Source organism: Amphibalanus amphitrite, unplaced genomic scaffold (genome assembly GCF_019059575.1).
Source record: "Amphibalanus amphitrite isolate SeventyFive unplaced genomic scaffold, NRLGWU_Aamphi_draft 001277F_arrow, whole genome shotgun sequence".
In the NCBI taxonomy this organism is placed as follows: domain Eukaryota; kingdom Metazoa; phylum Arthropoda; class Thecostraca; order Balanomorpha; family Balanidae; genus Amphibalanus; species Amphibalanus amphitrite.
Genome location: NW_024882770.1, coordinates 74,756 through 90,151, shown reverse-complemented (window position 1 = coordinate 90,151; position 15,396 = coordinate 74,756). Strand labels below are relative to the sequence as shown.

Genomic DNA, 15,396 nt, shown 5'->3' with positions numbered 1-15,396 from the left:
TTCGAATTCAGCTCCAAAAACTGGCCTAGAATCATGTAAAACTCGAAAAAGTGAGCCAAAGTCATCAAAAGCCAATGACCTGACCTGACCTCGCGGTGACCTTGACGCCTACCCTAATGCATGGGAGCAATATCATATTCCATGTTTGAACGCTTGAAACCACGAAAAGACTGCAAACGCGCGGCTAATGCGAGCCGACATACGCCGAATCGCGATTCCGGCCAAATATGGTCTCGAAAAGAAGTCACAGGTCAAAGGTCGTTACGGTCAGGGTCATGACATTTTCAGAGTAAGTGTAAAATTGACTAACGCGAGGGTACTGAAAGTTTCGTCGCGGTCAGCCGCTTTTACGTGAGTTATTCGTGAAAAACCGGGGAAGGTCCGTTCGACCCCCCCCCCCCCCTATACGAACGAGCATGGCTCTTTTTTTGTTTTTTTTTTTTTGTTAAAAAAAATATTGGTCTCAGGGCTGTGACGAAAAACAAGTGGCCTAAATCCGGTGAGAAAACAGGATTTGGGGGTACCCTAGGTTTGGGTCCTTCAGTCTCTGCCCCCCCAGTGAAAATTCCTTAGACGAGGCCCTGGCAGCAGGGGCCCCCGCGAGCCACAGCAGGGCACCGCCTAGTCGAAAAAGTGGTCCGACTAGTCGGAAAAGTCGGACCAGTGTCGACGCCCCTGGCCAAGTGGCCTTCTTTAACCCGAACACCTTGAAGGTAAGGTAAGGTAATATTAGGTACCCACCATTTAGAATAACATATGCCAAATATTTATAACCTAAAATATTGCAGTTAAATAGGCTGCGCCACTGCATCTATCAACAGCGCAATGTCTGTCGACAAAAATGGTCCGGCAGTTTCTTATGGTTTCTTATAGGTATCTTGGCTTGAATTTCGATCAACACCATCAAACCCAGGGTATATATCAAACCTTTACATATAATCGTTCTATAGCCGGTATATAGGGCCTTCCTATTGCCATTTATAGTCACCGTGGCTATAGCCTTGATCAAGGCCGTAGGTATGTTCTAACCAGTTCTAACTTATATGGCCTTGGTTTCTATGGCATTGATTATAATAGAGTTCTGTGATCGACACGCATTGTTTCTGCTGTTATTTGGTCGCTTTTGACATTGCCTTTCACACATATTTGATTGAACCGTTTTTAGTCCTATAAGGCACTGTAATAGCGATTGTACCCAAAATTTATATAGCCTTGCCCAAGATTGTACCTCAGGATTAGAGGAAGTCAGGACCCAAGTCTTTTGCACAGAAATCTGAGGACGGACAGGTTCAGCGCCTTGGGTTCAGTGTTTTTTCTGCACATTGACATCAGGCAAGTTCCTCGCAGGCAAGTTTCCATTAGTAGAGCAGACGTCACACCAAGGTTTTCCAACCAGGGAGAAGCGCTGTAGGTTTGTAGGTTGTAGGGTAGGTTTTTAGGTTGAAGGTTTGTAGGTTAGGTTAGGGGTCTGTTCCCGTCGCTCCTCCCAAAAAATCTCGGATGAGGTTGGATGAGCTTGGAGGAGAGCCGTTTCAGAGGAGCCACGGGAACATTTTTGCGAGGAAATCAGCTGTTTGCGGGCTGTAACGGTCGGCGATTTATGGCGCGCAAACAGCAATTTAGAGTTAACTTTTTCTTTCTAATAAATTAACCATAGGTTTATATCGAACATTACTATTAAAAGATATCCCATCCTCATCGATCACTGAAATCAATTCCACTTTCCTCAAATCTCATTTATAAACAATTCACATTTGTATTACGTGCGCCAAATGTGTCTACGCAGAGCCTCCTCCAAAAATCCAACTTTCGTTTGGGATGAGGGAGGAGGCAAATAGTGGTGGTGAGATGTGAAATCAAGATGAGCTTGGAGGAGCTTGGAGGAGCGACGGGAACAATTTTTTGAAACGAGATGAGGTTAGAGGAGCTTGGAGGAGGTTGGAGGAGCGACGGGAACAAACCCTAGGTCAGGTTAGGTTAGGTTTGTTTAGGTTTTGTTAGAAAGAAGTACCTACCTCCAGGCATAGCGCCTTTCTTTGTTGGAAAACCTTCGTGTGACGTCTGCTCTACTAATACCAGTTCCTCTATGAAGCACTCTCCCAGCTGATTTCGAGGTAAAAGTATACATTGAGTCCGAGTAACTGTAAAAAGATAAAGTTTTCATATTCTTACATTATTTGACATCCTGAATCCAAAAATGATACTTATATGTCCTGAAAAAACATAATCAAACCTGACCTAACCTTACCTATTTACCTACAACCCACCAACCTACAACCTACAAACCTACAACCTAACCTAACCTAACCTACAAACCTACCAACCTGAAACCTACAAACCTACAACCTAACCTAACATTAAAACCTAATTTTTTTGCTGTTACATATTTGTATCAACAGCGTCACAATTGTCCACTCGGACCTAATATATACTAATACCGATTTCGCCTTTAGGCACCCTTTAAAAACTGATGAAATTCATAGAACAGGAACATGAAAAGAAAGAACATATCCTAAGGCTGAAAAGTGTGACCACACACAGAACTTATACTTACTTACTTACTTAAGATGCACAGAAAATTTTGAGAGGCCCAAGGCCTGTAGTGTCCGCTCCAGTCGAGTTCATGTTTGACAGTGTTACTGTTCGTATGGTAGGGGCGGGGTGAAGTGAAGGTGTCTCCAGTGAGTGTCGAGCCGGTTCTTGAACGAGTTTAGAGAGTCGGCGTCTACGACGGATGATGGTAGGCTGTTCCAGTCGTTAATGACTCTGACTGCGAACGCGTTTCGACGGATGCGGGTGACGGCATGAGGCTTCGCAAGACGCCAGGAGTGTCCTCTTGTATCTCTGGTCGTTACTCGGTTGAAGAACTCCTCCGGATTCAGGTCCAGTCTCCCATGCAGCACATTGTAGACAGCGATCATGTCGCCGCGTCGACGTCGGTAGTGGAGAGAAGGCAGCTTCATAGACTTCAGTCTTTCCTGGTACGGTAGGTGACGTACTTCCTGGACCAGCTTGGTCGCTCGGCGCTGGACTCGTTCGATGAGGAGCTGATCCGCTCGATTGAATGGCCCCCAGACAATGTTACCGTACTCCAGGAGCGGTCGCACAAGCGTCTTGAACAGGATTGGCAGGGTCATCTTGTCCAGCAGGCTGAATGACCGTCTTATCACGGCCATCACTCGAGATGCCTTGTTGACCGCTGCCGCTGCTTGCGTCCTAAACTTCAGCTCCGCGTCAGCAATCACTCCTAGGTCCTTTTCCTCTGTCGCCGTCTGCAGGACTTCACCGTTCAAAAGTTAGTCGTGCCGGTGGACGTGACGACCGACGTGGAGGGCCCTGCACTTCGTGTCGTTAAATTGCAGTTGCCAATCCTCACCCCACTGTGTCACAGCGTCCAGGTTCGCTTGGAGAGCCCGCGCGTCCTCATGGTCACAGACGACCTGGTACAATTTGCTGTCGTCGGCAAAGACCTTGACACCGCAGCTTAGGACATTTGGCAGGTCGTTAACATATAGGACAAACAATGTAGGTGCCAACACAGATCCTTGCGGGACTCCAATTGGGACTGAGGTCCATTCCGAGCAGGAACTGCCGATCGTAACCCGCTGCTTTCGCCCCGTCAGGAAGGCCTCTATCCATCGTAGCAGCTTCCCACGGATTCCATGTGCAGCCACCTTGTGGAGAAGCCTGCGGATTGATACAGTGTTGAAAGCCTTGGCCAGGTCAAGATAAATGATGTCCATGGGGTCACCACGTTCTGCAGCACGGCTCCAGTCCTATGCTGAAAGTAGCAGTTGCGTGACGCAGGACCTGCCCGGCCGGAATCCATGCTGGGCTTCAGTAATCAGGCCCTCTGCCTGCAGGTGCTCCATCAGCCTGTCCCTGATGATGGCTTCCAGCACCTTGCAGGGCACTGGCGTCAGGCTGACTGGTCGGTAATTGCTGGGGTCGTCCTTGCTGCCCTTCTTGTAAATGGGGACCACGTTGGCCGACGTCCAGTCCTCTGGAAGGATCCCTGTATCGAGCGACTCCCGGTACATGGCTGCTAGTTGAGCTGATATTGAGTCTCTCGTCTCGTGGAGTACCCTTGGATGAATGCTGTCAGGTCCAGCGGCTGAGGAGGTCTTGATCTGGGCGAGCTTCTGTTTTACCAGGTCCTCTGAGATGTCAACGTCCCCTACTACTGGTCCCCTGTACGCGTCCCCGGCGTGCGGCATCGGCCGAAGGTCATCCTCGATGCAGACCGAGCTGAAGAATGCGTTCAGGACCGCGGTCTTCTCTTCGTCGTTTACTGTAAGCTGACCCGACTCTGTGCGGAGGTTCTCAACGCCGGCCCTGCTCTTGGTTCTTGAGGCCGAGTACCGCCAGAACGCCTTTGAGTTTACCTTCAGGTCAGCCGCCAGCTTCCTCTCCAGTTCCTTCCTTAGATTGCGGGTGAGCCGTCTCAGGTCGTTGCTACATCGCTTGTAACGTGCAAGGCAGATGTCATCCATGGATTGGGTGTACTGGATCCACAACTTCCTCTTCAGCTTTTTCAATCGCATAGCTTCCCTGTCCATATAGATATTGCGTCTCTTATTAGTTGGGCGAGACCTGGGGATACACTGAGTCGTCAGAAGATCCAGCGTCCTTTTGAAGTACTTGTATCTGGTGCGCGGGTCCGGAGGATCGGGCACTTCCCAGACAGTCTCCCTGATCCGATCATTCAGGAGCGCATAGTTCCCTTTGTTGAGGTTCAGCCGGGGCTCCCTTGGTTCTCTTCCCTGGTCATAGTGCACGGTCTCAAACCTCAGTAACACATGGTCGCTGTGTCCTATGGGTGGGTGGTAGACAAGGTTTTTGACTAGCCCCTCCTCGTTACTCAGGATAATGTCCAATCCGCTGGACCTGTTGCCTTCCCTGTATCGTGTGTCCCTGGTGACATGTTGTGTGAAGCCACAGTCTTGCAGCCCTTCCATAAATTGGTGTGTATGATGGCCCTCAGGGGTAGTGGAGTAGCTGTGAGTCCAGTCGATTTGGGGGTAGTTGATGTCCCCAGCAATCAACACTTGGGTGTTTCTGTCAGATGTGCAGCTAGTGATGAGCTCCAGTAACTCCGTAACCAGTAACAGACGTAGAAGACGGTCCATGGGCAGATGGGCTACGGTAAATGCATCCAATGAGGAGGCGATTTGGGTTTCGCAGAGGGATCTCCAGCCACAGATGCTCGATTTGATTGCAGCCTGGGAAAGAGCGCTTGGTAGTCCTGATAGAAGTTTTGACGAATATGCCAATTCAGCCGTTTTTGACTAGCCCCGGATGACTTATAGGAGATATGGATGACTTATGATACTTTTTACACAAAACATCAGTAATGCTGATTTAGCTGAACCACAATGTTGAGTCTAAGTCTGAGGGCTGTTCGGCTGTGCAGCCAAAATGAAATATGCTGCAGCATGCATGCGCAGTGAGGGCTATGTCGCCCATTAGTCCCGCCCACACCACTGCGTCATTGCCTGTGTGATGTCACCCACTAAAGCATAGGTACTTCTCTTTCCTGCAGCTGGAAATTTGGTGCTACAGGAGACAAAAGTGGCGCGGATTTAAGTTTATCATCCAATATTTCTTACCGTAAGTTTTATCCACAGGGGAGCACTGCCGCTTCAACCCTATTGGCCGTAGTGTCTAACGGTGGCGGCCATATTGCGCAGACCAGGAACCGGCTGCCGCCTGTGTTGAGGAATACGGAATTCGGGACCTCGATTTACGTTTGCGGCCGCCGCATCCGTTACGTTCAAGTTACGTAGATACGGAACCCGGCATCTTACGCAGAATTGAGTGGGGAACACGATCGTATCTTCAGAATTCCTCAAATTCACTCGCCGGACTTACATTTGCCCCGGCCGAGGGGGTTGATTGAACCCACCTCGCTAATGCGCCGCAAATTAAACTAGAATTAAGCGGTAAAGTGGTCGTATGCGACAAAGTATAATGCAGAGTGACTGGTAGGAACCCGCTGTAAAGGTCTCAGGTCAACCGGTGACCTCTGAGGTCAGGTCAAGTGATCTAAGGCACGGGTTCGGTTTTTGGTAAATAACTTCGCCAAAAATGGCCGTAGAGCCGCGATTTTGGCATCATCGTGTTCAGCTAGCTCAGGCGCATCGAATGATATACTTTTTGTTCGGGTCACGTCAACTTAGGGTGTTGACCTCAGGTCAAGGTCAGGTCAGCACCCCCTGGTCACGAAGCTGGTCGAAAGAGGTCATGTCGCATATCATTCGATTCGGCAGGTCTTCCTGAGTCCATTGGTGGCTTTCCCGACTCGCTAGCTCAATTTGATCGGGAGTTATTGAAGAAAAACTGTGACCCTTGTGACGTCACAAATGACGTCACGCAAGGGCAACAATGCAAATATGAAGCATAGAACCTTGCAAGGAGTGCATGAAATCATGATTCTATATGCTTGAGATAGTTTCAGATCATTCTCGGCGCCAAAATAGCAATTTTCATATTTCCCCATTGACTTATAAAGGTTTAGCGTATTAGTTCCTTGTATCTGAGGATTTTTTTTAGGATTTCATCTTATTCTCCACTCAATTCTGCGTAAGATGCTGGGTTCCGCGTCCACATAGCTTGAACGTAACGGATGCAGCGACCGCAAACGTAAATCGAGGTCCCGAATTCCCTATTCCCCAACACAGGTCCCGTAGCTCAGTTGGTAGAGCGTTGGACTCCGCGTAGTGAGAGCACGCGTTCCCGGTTATAAAAGTCCGGGTTCAAAGCGCGACGGGCGCTTGACATTTATGGGCCTCCTGACAGGTATGGTTGCGGTTGGTGGCAGGCCGAAGCCAGATGAAGTCAGTGAGGGGACCGGCCGTGCGCGGCTATGTGCGCACGTTAAACTTTGGGCTCTAAATTCTGCCATAGAACTGGAATTGCGCGATCGGAGGGTAGAGGGCAGGGTCACCGCAACAAGCTTCGCTTAGTGGTGGCTCTGTCCTTGTGAATCCTTCCTATCAAAAGGTTCGGACAAAATTTATAAAAAAAAAACAGGCGGCGGCCGCTTCCTGGTCTGCGCAACATGGCGGCACCGTTGGACACCATCTGGCGGCCGATGCGCCTTCCACATTATAGAGTTCAGTGGTTTTATCGTTAGTTTAGCGGCATGCTGCAGGAGAGTGGGCGGAGCCAGGAGGCTGACGTCACCCAAGTATGAGGCACGCAGCACAGATCTATGCTGCAGGAACCAGAACAGCCCTCTGGTAAGGCTATGTTACAAGTTAAGTTAGGTCAGGGCAGATAAGGTTTTGTTATTTTTGCTTGAAGTGCATCTGATTTTTTTTTTAGTATTATATGATTGTGCAAAGTGCAAACATTGTCTGGGTTGATAAATGGTTTTTGATGATTTGGTGTGGTTTTACTTCAATTTTGAGCCTAGGGTGCAAAAGGAGGATTTCACCTTGCAAGGAGCGCATCAAATCACGATTCTGTGTGCTTGAGATAGTTGGAGATCGTTCCCGGCGCCAGAAGAGCAGTTTTCATTTTCCCCATTGACTTATAATGGTGAGGTCACGAAAATGACCTGACCTCATTGACCTTTAGGAAAAATTCGAGATATACAGGTTGTGGGACTCATAATGGATACTAGATCATGCAAGTTTCATTTCCCTGTGACATCTCCTCTGGCAGTGAGGGCGTTGCGAAGTTGCGACATCTGAAGACCGTGCAGAGGTTCACTTATGACGTCATAGGTCAGTGACCTGACCTGACTCAAAAATGCGGTTGGTGTCAAAAGATGCGGCTTGAACCAAAGGTCAGGTATGCCAAGTTTCAGCTCTCCATCGCTAACGTGTTCGGAGCTATCGCGAAAAAACCCTAGGGGGGCACCCGCCCCCCCCCTCAGCCGGCGAGGGTTATCACTAAAAATGCTATGACTTCTTTATTTTTTGACCGGTTTTGATGAAACTTCAGGGGACCCTTCTTCATGAACTGGTCTATCATATATATTCCGGCATTTTGGATATTTCAAAAACATAGGCGGTTTCAGGTAACCTAACTTGGGATGATGTTTTGAGTTTTTTGTCATTGTATGTCATGTGTCTTATGACATGATATGTCATATATCATGTAGGTAAAATATGCAACGTAAGCACAAAATACACGTTTTCGTTAAGCATAGGCGGATTCAGGCATGCTAAGACGGGGGGCAGTACATTGAGATGAACTGTACATTGAGGTACCCTTTCTCAGGTACCTGGGTCCGCCTTTTCCAATATTTTCATTTGGAATGACGTCACATAGTCTTAAGGTGCATACATATGACGGGGGGCGCCACTGATCACCATTACAAACCTAAGTAAGTCGCTGCTTAGCGGCAAATATCGGAACAGTCAAAGCTGGGCCAAAACTACCCCCCGAGAAACTCGTCCTGGAGACGCCTCTGCGCAAGCTAGAAGCTAAAAAATTTGACACAATGTGCCCAATGAATGGCAAGGAAAAGTCACCAAATTTCAAGCCCCTAGCTAGAGTGGTTTTCCGTCGAGAGCAAAAAAAAAAAAAACTACAGGTGGGGGTCGATTTGCCCCCCCCCCCACCAGTAATAGGGGGCTGGCAGCCGTATCCCAAATGCCTTGGAGGCAAGGCTCCATGCCAACAGATCGACTTTCGTGCTTTCCAATAATGTCACTGACAAAGCTGCGATTGAGGTCAGGAGCTCACTGCGATTTTGTCCCACAGACATCGGTCAGTACTTTCAGTGCCTCTCAAACTGTTCAGCCCAGCCGCGACTGGGAGTTGGAACAGATGGAGACCCCCCCTTACTGCACCGATACCTTTGAGATAGTAGCGGTGCCTAAGAAATCGGTGCGTTAAAAAATCGGTGCATGCGACCTACGCAAAAATGCTGCCCCTTATCGTGTCAACCAAGTTAAAGCAAGCGACATTACTAAGAGTAACTGCATTTATTACAGGAGCTGCTGCAATGTTTTTTCACATATCTCTGGAGCATGAAATTCTTTTGCATCCTCGCTACTTCGGACCACAACTGCTGGAGACTGTCAAACAAAAACTATTTTCAGAGGTAAGAATGTGTCGATTGAGCTTAAATGCAAAATTGACCACAGGGGCGTTGCCACGGATTTTTGAGTGGGGGGGGGGGGGGTCGGGTTTCCGGTCTTCGTCTTGATGAGTAGGGGTGTTTTAGCCACACTTCCGGTTTTTTTCGTGTGTTGAGAAAAACCTCGGCGCGCAGCGCCACGAAAGCAGCGGTATATCTTATTGTACATCACTTTTGCATCGTGCATATAAATCAAGCACAGGTCACCTGAGGTCAGGTCACAATGCTATGTCAAGTTCAGTTTTAATGCATCTAAAAATTGCAATATTGTCATTCCTATAGAGTATCTTCTATAAGCCTGAAATTTGGTATAATGAATGGGATTATAAGTGCCAACAGTTCATGAATCTGGGATTTTAATCTGAGAAGTGAAGTCAGGTCAAATATGTGACTTCACCAATCATGATAAGATATGGGAAAATGCACGAATGCCTTCTGCTTTGAACGAATATGCTAAAAACGCTAGATACTTTTGTAGCCATGGCACCTCTGCTCATTTTAGAGACAAGGTGCAGCTAATGACCAGTGGTGACTCGAATGGTCAGTCATCAGGTCATCAAAGGTCTCTAACACATTTTCGATAACAACTTTTGATGGAGACGCTTTAGAGCGATGACAGCACCTGGAGTGTGTTCAGCTAAGCAACATGGATCGATCCATATGCAGCAGGTTCTTTTCCGGTCAGGACATGAGACATGACCAGGACATGACATGACCGCGGGGGTCGCGACCCCCGCGACCCCCCCCCCCCCCGTCGGCGACGCCCTTGATTGACCATTGATAATTGCTAAGCCTGTCGGATGAGTTCCAGTAGCGGCGGAACACCTTCATTTTAACCCTCGCCCGTAAACGGCGTTTTGCCACCTTCGCCCATGCAGGGGGGGGGGGTGCGACCCCCCCCCCCTGGCGTTTGAAAACGGAGCGTCGTAGAGCTTAGCGGAAAAGACCAACGGATTGCTCTCAACTAGATCTCGCGATTGGTGGTATATTTTTTGGTCCTAGGTCAACATTTGACCTACTTATGACCGGTCAAAGGTTAAATTTTCGGAAAAATCTAACTTTTTCAGATTTCCGCGCCGATTGCGGCAAAACGGTAAGAGATATCGACTTGAAACCTTCACTATCGTGATCCTTGATCAATTCTCTATCGTTTGGTGTGTATTTCGATGTCATAACTCTAAAAATGATGCGTTGGGAGCATCGGAAGTCTGCAAGGTCATTTGTGCATTGGGTCACGTCAGGCGTGTGACGTCACTGACCTGACCCTGACCCAAAATGAACTACAAGAAACAACTGACGATGCCTGAAATGGATAGGGTAGGGTGGGGTAATTTGAACATGTGGGGCAATTTGAACATAGTGTGAAAAACACAAAATTACGGAAAATCCATAAGTGGCATGACAATATGACCAATGAGGGAAATTATCGTAACTAAAAGGGCTATCATATGAACGGGGTTTTAAGTTTCATGGAATGAAGATGCTGACGCACACTGTAAAAAATCATTTTCGCAAGTAAAAACGCCTAAAAACACGTCATTGCAACTTCATTGCAGCGCAAAATCTTGCATTGCTAGCGCCTAATACGCAACGGCTTTTGTTGTACAATTACCTAATCAGTGCCTTCAATACAAGAAATTTGCTTTTGAAACCTGTTTTTAAATATGGCAAAATAACTTTTAGCGTGGGGTAATTTGAACATAGTGTAGGAATTTCAATCCAGACAGGGATAGCTCCGAAAAAAAAACAACGCTCCCAGCTTTTTTTTTGCCAATATTTTCGACCCAAAGCAGTAGCAGATAAGTGATGCCAGTTTTATAAAATTTACGTCTAATGTCCGTCTAATGTCCGGCATTTTTGTTGATTTCCGTTCAAAAATGTTAAAGTCAGCCATTTGTCCAAACATGTCCGAAAATTACGCATTAATAAACACTCAAAACTGTCATTTAAATTGCTTATAATGTACTTTTACCAGCCGAAAAGTGTTCATTATATTGAGAGCTTAACAAGCTTTCCATTCGCCAATCAATGCTATGCACGATTACTTTATAAAAAGCGCTGAAGTGTAGCAAGCCATCGTCCAATGTTGTCCAGTCTGCTACCTTTGTCCTACCAATTCCGAATTGGACATTGGACAAAATCAGAACTCCAAATGTCCAGGTTTCGATTGGCACCACTATAACAGATGCAGTAAGGATGGGAGAGTTTTTATCGAACAAAAATGATAGACGTTCTGTTAATTGAAGACAGGCGAATTCTGTCAACTGACCGGTGTGCAGTGTGCAGATATTGATACTCTGCAACTGTTATTTTTGTTGTGTTGATTTTTCAAGTGAATGTATGTTTAGAATTGTTCTGCCTATTTGTTTATGGGTCAAACAACATCGGTGTTGGCGAGACTATCGTTTTTATGACAGATAAAGGCAGTATGTTCAAATTACTCCACGGTGGGGCCATTTGAACACACCGCGACTTGGTGGAGAAGTGAGGCTATGCTTTTCAAGGCATGCTCGGCTCGTCCAAAAATGAGGCTTGCATGGTGAAAGCAAGTGACACTTGCGCTACTGAAGCAGTTTTTCTTCATCCAGGGTTAAGCTGGAATTTGGTACAACGGAGAAGACGTAAAAATATGTTCAAATTACCCCACACTACCCTAGCAAATTCGAATTCAGGGCATCAAAATACCCCGAAAAGGCATACAAGTGCAAGAAGTCATTACAGGTCAACCGAGGTCACTGACCTGACTTTGACCTTTAGTAACCTTGAAAAGGTCAACGGACATTGTGCCAATGTCAAATCAGCCAGTTATGATTCTAAAACAATCCATCAGTGTGTCAGGTCAATCGGCATTTATACCATTGTGAAGCAATCTCCAATTTAGCGTAAATCTGGCCGGAGGTTGTTCCCTTTATGACGTCATAACTCCGTGACCTGACATGACCTTGGCAAACAATTTTTACCAAAAGTTGCGCAAAGGATGCCCCAAAGGGTACTGAAAATTTGAGCTGGCTATCTGAAACGGTTCGGCGTGTAGCTAAGAAAAACTTCAGGGGGGGGGGTTGCACCAACCCCCCCCCCCTACATGGGCGAGGGTTAAGGGGGGGGGGACACTGCCGACTTTTGGTCCCATTCTTTCCATGCAACGCCAGTAGGGCTAATGTTAAAATGGCAAAATCAAGGGGGGAGGGCACGGTGCCCCGGTGCCCCCCCCCCTTTTCGCCGCCTATGATGAGTTCCAGAGTTTGCGTGCAAGTATTAGCACACCTTCGACAGGGCAATCCAATATCATGCTTGATATGCAAACCCAAACGACATCAGGCAATTGTTGAAATACAATAAATGGGAAGAGTCCGTGTCTGAGGTCGCCTCGCCCCTTTCCCCAAAGACCAGTGTGATCGCTGACGCGGCGCTCCGCAGGTGGAAGGCACGTGCACGGGCAAGTACGGCTTTGTCATCTCGGTGACGACCATCGACAACATCGGCGCCGGTCGCATCCAGCCGGGCCGCGGCTTCGTCGTCTACCCGGTCAAGTACAAGGCCATTGTGTTCAGACCGTTCAAAGGCGAGGTCCTCGATGCAGTAGTCACACAGGTAATGGAATGGGACGGCAGGCAGAGGCTTCTACGCTGCCGGACATTGCAGACATTGAAACCTATTTCCATTGATAAGCAACTCACTTAATTGCCAGCTGTGCCAATAGCTACACAGCTATTTTGTTCGATGGCCTGGTGTATTAGGTATTAAGGGCTGCGGAGTCTATGTATTTTCGGTGACTCCGGCTCCGCTGTCACTCAGAGCAGTTAAAATCAACTCTGACTCTGGTCCGACTCCGGACATCCCTCGTAAAGTCCGTGCGTGAGTCAATGGAGTTACAGATGTCTGTGTGTGTTGACTGGATTTGTCTATGTCGTTGTGTGTTAGACTGGATTTGGATTAACCTATGCCGGTGTGTGTTAGGCTGGATTTGATTTCAGTGCGTGCGTGCGTGCGTGCGTGCGTGTGTGTGTGTGTGTGTGACTCGGTTTGCCGATGTCCGTCTGTGTGAGGGGCCGATTGTCCCACAAGTTCGTTCTCACCTAAATTTTTCTTTTAGAGGCTCTCGTATTTAAAGGTACGCTGAATTTATTTCGTAACTGAGCTTATGGGGTTGCCATGGCAACTTGCAATATGCTCCACAGAACCTAATTTCTCTAGACAAAATATTTTTTTGCTAGAGAGTCCACTTCATATAGAGACGGCTAACGCCCGCAACATAGAGGTCTCCGATACAGGTACGTTTCGGTATTTAATTAGCACGTGGGCCATTAGGGACGATTGAGGGTGATTGAGGCCATCCAGTCTGTAGCCAATGTCCATCGCTAACTGGACGCACAGTCAGCAAGTGACGCCGATGATTTGTCGGCAGTCAATCACTGCAAGTTTGTCCTCTCCAGTCAGCCTTCAGGGGTGAGCCAAATGGCCAAAACTGTGTGGCGCCAGAGTGGCCATCAAAAAGGTCAAAGGGTTAGAAAGTTGGTAAGTAGACTTTTCAGGATTGATAACCAGCTGCCTTAGAGTATCCTTTCGGGGTACATAACTCACGATCACTTGGGCTTAAGACTTAATGGAGGACTAAAAACAGTCGAAACAGTCAGTTTGAAGGAGAAAATTGCGTACTTGAGGTCATAGTCCCATCTTCAAGCAAGACAGTGCATCAGTACACAGATCAAGCAAAGCTTATAAGTGGTGCAAGGAGACTGTGACAAGCGTTTGTGGCAAGATCACATGCCAGGCAACTCATCGGATCTAAATTTCATAAAAATTTGCTGGTTATACCTACTGAAATTGAGGCTCGTCGAAGCGAAGCACTGTTCCAGCCTCGAGAAGCTCACGGCGCATGTCAAGTCAGTCCGGGCTAAATTCAAGCCTGCTATGCAGCCAAACATGTCGGTTGGCATGCCGCAGCATGTATTCATGTGTTTGCTCATTAAATGGGGAGCACATTGAGGGGTCATAAACATATCAAAACGCAATATACTCTGTTTTACATGCAAATATAAGGTGAGAATGAACTTTAGGACACCCTGTACTGGCTGATGTCCGTGTGTGTTAGACTGGATTTGCCGATTTCCGTATGTGTTAGAGTGGGTTTGCCGATGTCCGTGTGTGCTAGACTGGATTTGCTGATGTCCGTGTGTGCTAGTCACTGGCCGTGTCGTCTGCCTGCAGGTGAACAAGGTGGGCCTGTTCACGGAGATCGGCCCGTTGAGCTGTTTCGTGTCGCGCCACTCGATCCCCAGCGACATGGTGTTCGACCCCAACTCGAACCCGCCCTGCTACAAGACCCAGGACGAGGAGGTCATGATCCAGCAAGACGACGAGATCCGGCTAAAAATCGTCGGCACGCGAGTGGACGCCAGCGACATATTCGCCATCGGCACACTGATGGACGACTACCTGGGCCTCATCAGCTAGTGGGCGGCGCGCGGCGGTTCGGTCCGGCGGTTACAGCTCCGCTCCCCAGATTCCGGAATACCGCCGAGCTGGCGGCGGCTCAGAGGAACCGGCGGCCGGCCTCTGAGCGCCATCGGAGAAGTAGTGGGACTCTCCGGTACCGGGCGGCAGTGCCAGCGCAGTGCCGGCCCTGCCGCTGAATGCTACTCGTCGCTTGGGTGGTCGGCGCACCGAGTCTCAGTCGACTGCTGTTGGGCTGGGGACCTTAGGGCTCATTCCGTGTTGTCAGTATCATCACCATTTTGTTAATGTGCATCCTGTGAAACTATCGGATTCATGGTAATACACCCGTCCAGGAAAATTGTTTGGTTTTGATTCTGAGCGTTGTTTACAGGTAAGCGCCTTTCTACCTGCGCACGTTTCTGTTTCAAGCGATAGACATGCGAGGTAACTTCATTCGTCGGTTCCAAGAAGATTGTATCTTCAAGTGGTGCGAATTTCAGAAATTAGAATAGGTAAAACGTTGATGCTGTTTTTGTTGCCCATAATTCCCTGTAATTACCCTAGCTGAGTTCAGAGTTGTCTATTAATAAGTAAATGTCGAACACGAATCTTAGTGTATTAGTGTGATATCACTGGCGGATCCAGGGTTTCAGCGCGGGGGGGGGGGCATACCAGGTAACGGAGCCAAACCTAGGGTACCCCCAAACCCTGTTTTCTCATCGGATTTAGGCCACTTATTTTTCGTCATAGCCCTGATACGATGGTTTTTTTTTTTTGTAAGCATGGTAGGCCACCTGACCCCACTGGCGGATCCCCGATCCAGGGCCCAATCTTATCAATGCCGTAAATAGGATTTGGCAGCACTG

At 48.0% G+C, this 15,396-nt stretch overlaps 1 protein-coding gene across 14 annotated transcripts; it reads left to right on the top strand.

Annotated features, from left to right (window-relative positions):
- Nucleotides 1–829: 829 nt before the first annotated feature.
- Nucleotides 830–14,888, top strand: LOC122371767 (DNA-directed RNA polymerase II subunit RPB7). 14 transcript variants are annotated; one of them, XM_043348436.1, is made up of 6 exons: nt 872–914; nt 7,136–7,241; nt 7,669–7,792; nt 8,949–9,058; nt 12,512–12,685; nt 14,303–14,888. In XM_043348436.1, the coding sequence occupies exons 4-6, from the start codon at nt 8,960–8,962 to the stop codon at nt 14,546–14,548; spliced, it is 519 nt and encodes a 172-aa protein (XP_043204371.1). In that variant the 5' UTR covers nt 872–914; nt 7,136–7,241; nt 7,669–7,792; nt 8,949–8,959; the 3' UTR covers nt 14,549–14,888. The 14 variants fall into 14 exon arrangements, with proteins under 14 accessions (XP_043204360.1, XP_043204374.1, XP_043204370.1 ...); XM_043348435.1 differs by lacking the exons at nt 7,136–7,241; nt 7,669–7,792 and adding an exon at nt 1,270–1,347 and having other exon boundaries at nt 854–914; XM_043348427.1 differs by lacking the exon at nt 7,669–7,792 and having other exon boundaries at nt 857–914.
- Nucleotides 14,889–15,396: the final 508 nt, after the last annotated feature.